At 44.7% G+C, this 8,666-nt stretch overlaps 1 protein-coding gene across 1 annotated transcript in view; it reads right to left on the bottom strand.

Moving 5' to 3' along the window:
* Window positions 1–4,867: 4,867 nt before the first annotated feature.
* The window catches only part of LOC116831097 (maestro heat-like repeat-containing protein family member 6), a 23,178-nt gene continuing 19,379 nt past the window's right edge, over window positions 4,868–8,666 (bottom strand). Inside the window, exons 15-16 of the mRNA XM_075064638.1 lie at window positions 6,169–6,250; window positions 4,868–4,889 (exon numbers count right to left, since the gene is read on the bottom strand). Coding sequence (XP_074920739.1) covers window positions 4,868–4,889; window positions 6,169–6,250 — 104 coding nt within the window. The remainder of the gene's footprint in view (window positions 4,890–6,168; window positions 6,251–8,666) is intronic.

The raw sequence follows: 8,666 nt of genomic DNA, 5'->3' as shown, positions 1-8,666 counted from the left end.
TTGCTAAATTATGTGATCAGGAAGAGGTGGGAACCAGGCACAGGTCAGAGCTGAGACTTGAACCTCTTAAAGGTCCAGTGAATCTTGTGATACAGGAGGATATCTAGCCCTTTAGTAGCATATCCTACCACCCTTACCTCTGTGGAGTAGTGTCTAGCACAACTGATGTAAATAGGACCACCCATCAAGAGAAATACTACTCCATGGAGGTAAGGTAAGGGTGGCAGAATCTGGCTCTTAGTGAAGAAAAAGATATCCAAGAACATTATGGCACTAATAACTAATTACAGAGTGCTGACAAGTGAGTTTCCTAAAACAAATGATTTATTTCAGTCTCATAAAGAACGCTTAAGTGCATGTTGTGTAAAATTATGCATTGTATTATTTTTCCAAAGTTTAAATACCATGCAGAATGCTTGCAATAGCTCAACAACATCTTGACACCCACATGTTTATGAGAAAAATGAAGAGCTTGTTAAAAACCTTGGAAACAATAGTGCAAACTTTTTGTTGTGCACTCTACACTTGGGACAGTTAACAAGTCAGTTAACATATTAATACATTCAGAATTTCTTATTTAAATAGATCTGGCTCAATGATTATTGCAAGTCACCAGTCATTTGTATTGCTCCAGAGAACATGTACTGTCTGAATTGTACTTGTATTAATTAATTCTCTTCCACTTCACACATAAGTATGGTCCTTGACACACCATCCTTGGTGATGTATAATAGCAATCTGCTTCTGACCTCAAAGTCCCTTTCTTTTTCATGTGTGCTACACACTGAGACTTCAGGAAGCTCATATGCATGCTTATCATGGAACTAGTTCTCTCTAACAACCTCTGTTGCTGAATGATAAATAGTTAATTACTTCTCAGATTATCTTTTGTTCTGAAGATCTAGCACTTCCAAAGGAAGGACTGAAGAGTATAGTTTTTAGAGGAACATTCATGTAAAAATGCCTAGATTTTATGGACAGGAGGGAGGGAGAGAGAGACTATCTGCCTCCTCATACATATATTGAAACATGGCGTACTTAGTTCAGGCTATTAATGCCATTTGAAAGATCTTCAGTACTGGCTGCTGTTATACATAGAAGGTTAGTGTTTTATAACTGACCAGGCTAAGAGTGAGGAGATACAGGCAACACAGAAAATTGTCCCTGGCTCCTGCATGAATTTTCAAGGCAGTGAGGGCATAGGGAACTTCCTTTCTTGCACTGAAGTCCTTGCACTTGCTGAAGTCCTAGCACCCAAAGGCGACGAGAAGAAAATGGAGCTGTATCTGTGCCTGTTATCTGTAGCCCCCATGAACAGAAGCAGACATTGCACCCCCTTCAAGAACACTGCAGCTGTCATATTCCATCTGCTTTCCTGGATGCAGTGCTTATAGCAGGTCTCACTAGGGTGTTGGTTTCTGCAACCCCCTCCCCAGCCCCTCACCACACGTGAAGTTTAGTGATACTACCAGAAACAAGCACCTATCAGATTCTAATGGTCAAGTGGGAACTTAATGGCAAAGATTGTGAAAGCACAGTTAGTATTCTAGTTCTTCTTCAAGAGGCCATTTTCCTACCAGTTATGTTTAACCATGACTAAGGAAAATCCCTCCCTGATGTAAGTACAAAGTTTTACTCAGTTTAACTCTGAACATAAAGACCCACATCCATTTTGGGTGCTAGGACTTTAATGAGTGCAAGGACCTCAGTGCACGAGGCGAAGTTATTTATGCCCTCACACATCCCTACATACTAAAAGAGTAGATCTCAAACTATGACTTAAGTAGTTCTTGGACCTGCAGCTATGGAGTCTTTAAGCAGTGATATTTCCTACTAGTTTTAACCCAGTCCAGAAATGTCTCCCTATGGCCTAAACCTAAACCCACCTCATGAATCTTCATGGTTGCCTACCCCTTACATCCCATGCATTCTCTGACACCTATTCAGATCCCATGGGACTCCATACTGACTCCTCAGTCATCTCAGGAGGTGCCTTAATAATTTTATAGGCATCTCACTCAAACAACTTTCTTCAGAAGAACATTGACTTGGGATATTTGGTCATGGAAGAGCATGATTTGAGGTCAGAAGATTCCTTCCCATCTTGCACCTTGGAGTGTAAGTATGAGAAATAATGTTTAGAAATCTGAGACACATCAGTGTTCCTCTGTAGCTGCTATAAAGAATGGATGCCTGAGAACCTAAGTGGGCAGTTCTAGGGTAAGCTTCTCAAATACATGGGATAGAGTGCTAGCCCTGGCTGATTTTTAAAGTTATGAATTCAGTGACCTAGAATCAAAAAGAATTAATAAAGAGACTGTTTTTAGGGTTACTTGTTTGTTCTTTTCTCTTCCTGTTTGTCTTTGAGTGTAAGGGACCCAGTCTCCTGTTTGTTCCTGCAGAAAACTCCTTTGTGAAGAGTAATGGTGATGTCTGTAGTGAGGGGAACTACCAAATAACTGCTGAACGGCAAATATGTGCAGACTTGCTCAGCTAGTTCTATAAGTCTTCCCATTGTACTTTTGGGCTACTGACTAATCCTGATTTTCTGTGATTCTGAATTGTTTAGACTTCTGGGAAGTTATAGCAGTTCATATTAGGGAGACAGGAACTTCAAAATATTTTCAATAAACAAAATATTTCTAATATTTTGATAATGATTCCAATAAAAATCTTCATAAAAATTGCTGAACATGAAAAAAGTGGTGCTGCAAATTTGAAAAAACGATCTGAATATTTTTGTGAAATATTTTTCCTCAATCAGGTAGTCTACTGCAGCAGTTTGAGTTCACTTTGGCAAGAAAACTCTGAAATGATGAGAAAGGCATTAGCATTTAACTAAAATGCTGCAAAATAGCACAGACATATCTTTATCATCAGAGAGAAGCAAGCTACACAGCTCAGCACTGGGTCGTTGATGGCAGGGCAGCCCATAAAAACATAGTACTTCATATTAAAAGTGGGGAGGCGAGAAAGGGTCTCCTTATCCTTCTTTGAAAGCCCTGGCAACTCACTGATTTTTAAAATGTATTCTTCTCTTTAGCCACCCCAGTGCCAGTTGCCATCCTTCCGATAAAAGGAAGGTTGGATGAGACTCCAGCAGTTCTTTCATTGGCCAGTGGATCACCATGGAGCACAATGGAGTACTTTTGGGGTATATCTGTACTGAAGCTCAGAGGGTACCTCCTGTCCAGGTAGACAGACTTTTTCTAGCTCTACTAAACTCAGCAAGCTACAGATTAGCAGCAAGGACATTGCCGCCCTGGCACTCATGCTAACCACCCAAGCTCAGAGCCAGGGCAGCCTTGACTTCAAGAGGCTGAATGTCCACACGGTTATTTTTAGCGCACTAGCTCTAGCAGAGCTAGCACAAGTCTGTCTGCTTGAACTGGAGGGCATGATCCCAGTTGCAGTATAGGCATACCTGTACATGCCAGCTCCATGCTGTATGGTGGAGATGGCTTGAGACCAGTTCTGTTCTGCACCTCTCATTCAGAGAACAGAGGGGCCACAGAGCTAGTCCCTTCTGTGGCACGTAAGCGGAATCACAGTCTAGATGCAACCTTTGGAATCTGGTAGAAAACAGAACTAGTTAAGAGACTGATTCATCTGTGGTTCTTTGTGGGTCACTTCCCCTTCCTATTTAAATCTGAATGTAAGATGTAAGTGAGTGACTCACAGGTGTGCCCCTATGCAGCTGAGCACAGTATAGCAGGCTCTCCTCCTTTAGCATCCTCTGTGGACAGCTGCTCTGGCCCTGTGGGGGCTGCTTCTCCTTGCAACTTGGCTCTCCAGCCAGGTCACATATAGTTCCACCCGTTCTGGGGTAAACCAACTGTCCAACAAAGGTGAAGTTCACATTAGAACTTAGGTCTGACTCCTGACTTTCCTCTGCTATCATGGGGTTTCAATAGGCCTTAGCTCTCGTCAGGGGGTTTCAGCTCCACTTTCTTCAGTAGGGGAACCCAGGCCATCCCTCTCCACTGAATTCTGGTTCAGGGACCCTTTAACAAGCAGTCAAGGCCTGACTACACAGACCCTTGGCTGCCTCTCTGGACCACCTCCTACCTTGCTCTATCTTGTGCCTCTGTCACAGACTTCTCTTGGGCTCACAGGGTATCAGCTCCTCTTTCTTTAAGTCTCTTCCCAGGCTCACTGTAAAGCTTCTTAGTGCTTTCTGCTCAAGCAGTGAGTTCTGCTGCCGGAGAGGTTTCTCTGTTCTCCTGGCAGGGCAGTTCCTGACTCATCTGGAGTTTCCCTCCTCTGTGCAGGACCCCCCCCCCCAGCCATGGAGAATCCTAGAGGACTCACTTCCTCCCACTCTCCTTCACAACTGCCTTGGGTACCTTCCTTCACAGATGTTCTGTCTGCCAGCAGTCCCACTCAGCATCCTGACTCCAGCCAGGCTTCTCTCACCGAGTGAGAGTCAACAATTTTTTTTTTCCTGGTCAGCCCCCAACAGGGCTGGGTTCTGTCCTTTTAACTCCCTCCTCTAGGCGTGACACCTATTGTCAGTATAGCAGGGGAAGGCTGATTGAGCCCACAAGTTCTTTTTAACCCCTTCTGGCCCGGCGTGGGTTTGATACCTCCCATCACAAACATCAGTGAACATTCTTGGTTGAATTGTCCAACTTTTACAGATAAACAACCCCAAAGAACAAACAAACAAGGCAATTTCTCTGATGTGATGATCTAACAGAGGAATGCTGGCAATAGTTGACTGCATTGTTAATTGCTGGATGTTACTATTATAAAATAAATTCTAGGAAGATGGAGAAGATAATTTTCACTGAGAATTGCACACGTTACTGATTCCTGATCTATCCTGAGGTGGATGGTGATCATAGTGTGGACAGAGGCCTCAGGATCAAGCAGCAGATCCACAAGAACTGAAACATAGAACAAAGTCCAGTTAGAAACACAGCACAAAAAACATCAACGATTTCCCACAGAAAAAGTCTCCACTAGAATTGGCCATAACGTTTTTAATACAACTCTTTTTTGGTCAGAAAATGCAGTTTTCCTTGAAACAGCAACTTTTTGTAAAGCTGTATAGATTTTGATGACATATTTAATGGGAAGATTTCTGAGGTGGACTCTCTGGTCAGTTAGGAGTAGGAGGATAGCAAACCTCACTTTTCAATCTGAAAATGGGCATTTCAACAACATTCTGTTTTGTGAAAACTTTCAAAAAGTTTGGTTTTCATTACAATTCAGAATGAAAACAAATTTTGAAACCTCAAAGTCTTCATGAAACAAAATTGTTGGCATCCGGCCAGCTCTAGTCTCTACCTTTTTCTGACTGTGACCTAAATCCAGTATATCCCAGGTACCTCCTGAATCCTCCCCTTCCCCTGTTCCCAATATCCTAGTTGGCATCCCCCCATCTACTCCTTGTATCCTATAGAGACTCCTCTGTAACTCCACAGGAGATGCCATTATTCTAAAGATGAGTCATCCAGTGCTCTTTTTTTTCACAAGATATTGGTTTGGAATACAAGATCTGCAGTGGAGAACTGGAGAAGTTGCCAGGGTTTCAGAAGGGACATGATAGATCCCTTTAAACATGTGAGAAAATCCCACCTGGGTTCCTCAATGAGCTACATTCCTCTAGATTCAGAGATACAAAACTGCACACAGTATACGATATCTTGTAATCAATTGAACCTTTGCCACTGATTTCAATGGGCACTGGATCTGAGCCCTATTTATTTCTATTTCACTATTTTACTTGTAGGGCTTCTGACAATTCCTTAGTTCTCTGATTTTAAGCTTTGGCACTATGACACTTTGTTAGAAATGCAGAAACTTCAAAAAGTTCAGTGGTTTGACTTAGAGCCTTTCCAACACCTCCTCTAAACTTTCTGAGCCTCTTGGGTTTGTAAATTTTGGGGTGAAAATTTCAACAAAGCAGCGTTGCTTGAGATGTGTTTTCCTGGTTGTGGGTCCAGCTCTACATATAAGCACAAATATTGTCAGAGCTAATGGAGAGTCTCCTTTAGTTCAGAAGATAGGGCTTGTGCTTTTGGAGAGGGACCTGAATTTGATAAAGATTATAAATATTAAGACTTTTGTAGTCCTGGATCTATTACACCAGCACTGTGACAATAATTGAGGTCATTGCTCATTTTTGCATGTTTCTATTAGACAAAATGAGGCAAAGCTTACCACAGGAAGCAGCAGGCCATAGTACATGGGGCTGGGTAAGGCCTGCATACTCGCTCCACCTCCTGAGCGGCGACACTGGCAACTGTCTGGATTGATAGTTCTGATTCTAATGGTAAAGACATCAAAGTTGAACCAAAGAGCAAAGGGCAGGGCAGAACTGCTGCATAAAGACAGAAATGACCTGGATCTTCTTACTGTCACCAGTCCCAGCTACCATGGGGACTCCTGCATGATCACTCACACATCCCAGAAGCCTCTCCACCCCTACTGTCACATGTGACTTGGAGAGCTCTGTCTAGACTCATAGACTCAGACTCATAAGTCAGAAGGGACCAATATGATCATCTAGTCTGACCTCCTGCACAAGGCAGGCCACAAAACCCTACCCATACACATTTATAACAACCCCGAACCCATGACTGAGTTATTGAAATCGTCAAAATTGAGATTTGAAGACCTCAAGCTGCAGGGAATCCACCAGCAAGTTGTGTAGAGGGGCTGAGCCCTGAGTAGGGGCGGGCTTACCCGATTAGGGGTCTATAATAGGAGCCAGGCCTCAGGCAGCACAAGGAGCAGCGAACAGGACTGCTAACAGGGGAGTTTCAGTGGGAGTTCTGTTGGAGGAGCAGGTTTTTGTAGTTTGTGGATTGTATGTGAGTTGATGTGAGTGGTGGTGTGTGAGGCTGTTAGGGCCGTGTTGAGAGCGAGGCTGAGCCCTGAGTTGGGGGCGGGGCTTACCCGATTAGGGGTCCTATAATAAGGGAGCCAGGCACTCAGCGCGGACAGGAGCCAGCGAACGAGACTGCTAACAGGGAGTTTCAGTGGGAGTTTCCAGGGGGAGGTTTAAGAGAGCTAAAGCGGGAGAAACCAACAAGCCAGAAGAGGGAAAGGGCACGGTCTGCCAGCAGCCCAGGCTTGTTGGTGTCCCGTGGTGCGGTGAGGCTTGAATGCCAGGCACAGAGTTTAAAGGGCATGATGAGACATAGGTAGCAGGCAGAGCACACTGAGGATGACCGGATGCGTAGCGTGCGATGTATATGGTCCATGGAGGGGCCCTGAAGGATTTTGTCGAGAGGCCACTGATAGAACTGCTGGAAGAAAAGATAAGAGGACTGAGATGCGGTAAACTCTGGCTGAGTTTAGAAGGGATTGAGAGTGATGGAAGACAGATAGATAGAGGACAGGGATGGTGAGCTCAGACAGCAGATGGAAGCAGGACCAAGAATTCTGAGGAGGGGTGCTGGGTGAGGAAGTGGGAGTGGAAGCATGTGACTAGGAGAACCAGGCAGAGGAAAAGACGGGCAGGAGAGAAATAGAACTCAGGAACAGGTTTGCTGGTTGGTAAATGAAGATGGAGCAAGCAGTGCTCGCTGAAGGAGAGAGGGCGAGGAAAGAGCGAGCGGCTAGTCCTGCAGAAGGAGGGGGAAGTCAATGAGGGAAAACCCAGTATGAGCCTTGCGAGGCGGAGACAAATCGAGAGGGCTTGCGGCCAGCGTGGTGTGGGGGTAGACCGGAGAATCACACTGTCGCAGGAAAAGGCAAGTCTACGTGATGGAGACTCTTTACTGAGAAGAATAAGCAGGCCTGTAACTAACCTGATCGGGCGAAACAGAGGGTGTGCTGTCTGCTGGGGTAAGGTAGGATTGACCTGAGCTGAAAAGGATCCTAGCGGAGCGGGAAAGATCCTTGTTGTCTTCATGTGGGAACGAATATACGGCTAGTCACTCTGACTGTATAAGGAGGATAGTCAGCCTGGGAAGACGCTCAAGTGAATCGGGCTCAGGTGATTTCAGTGGGATTCTGCCGGTTCTAAGAGGGGGACGAAGGAGCGACAAGATTATGATATTAGATGGTCAGGCAGTGGTGCTTACGAGGGTTTGGGATGTACGGTCATTGGGGCATTTACGACAGACGACTTGTTCGTCGGGATGGACTTCATCTAGGCAAGGGAAATAGACTTCTAGGATGGGAGCTCGCCGACCTCATTAAGAGAGTTTAAACTAGGAAGTTGGGGAGATGGTGGAGATGTTCAGGAGTCTCCACGCCGCAATTTAACCTGGAGAGGGAAGTAAACGAAGTGAGAGGGATACCCTTGTGGACCGAGAATTGACCCAGGAGAAAAGCGGAGTTAAACTAGCTTAACGGGTGATGTGGTGTAGAAAGTTGTGCACGATGGGGAAGAATGTCACGACGACAACGTCAAAAATTAAATATGTCTGTACACTAAGCAAGGAGCCGGACAAGATGGAGGAACTGGAGCTACTGGTGCAGGAAGTAAACGGATATTATAGGGATAACGGAAACCTGGTGGAAATAGTACTCATGACTGGAGTACGGCTTGAAGGCTATGTGCTGTTTAGAAAAGACAGGAGAAAGGCAAAGGTGGCGGAGTAGCCTTGTACATCAATGATGTGGTAACTGTAATGAATAAGAAGTGATGGAATAGATAAGAGGAGTTGTCTGGGTAAAAATCACACTGGCTAAAAAAGCTACTAGAA

This window comes from Chelonoidis abingdonii, chromosome 1 (genome assembly GCF_003597395.2).
Source record: "Chelonoidis abingdonii isolate Lonesome George chromosome 1, CheloAbing_2.0, whole genome shotgun sequence".
NCBI classification, from domain to species: Eukaryota; Metazoa; Chordata; order Testudines; family Testudinidae; genus Chelonoidis; species Chelonoidis abingdonii.
Note: the sequence above shows the minus strand (reverse complement) of the source record. Positions and strands in the feature narration are given on the sequence as shown.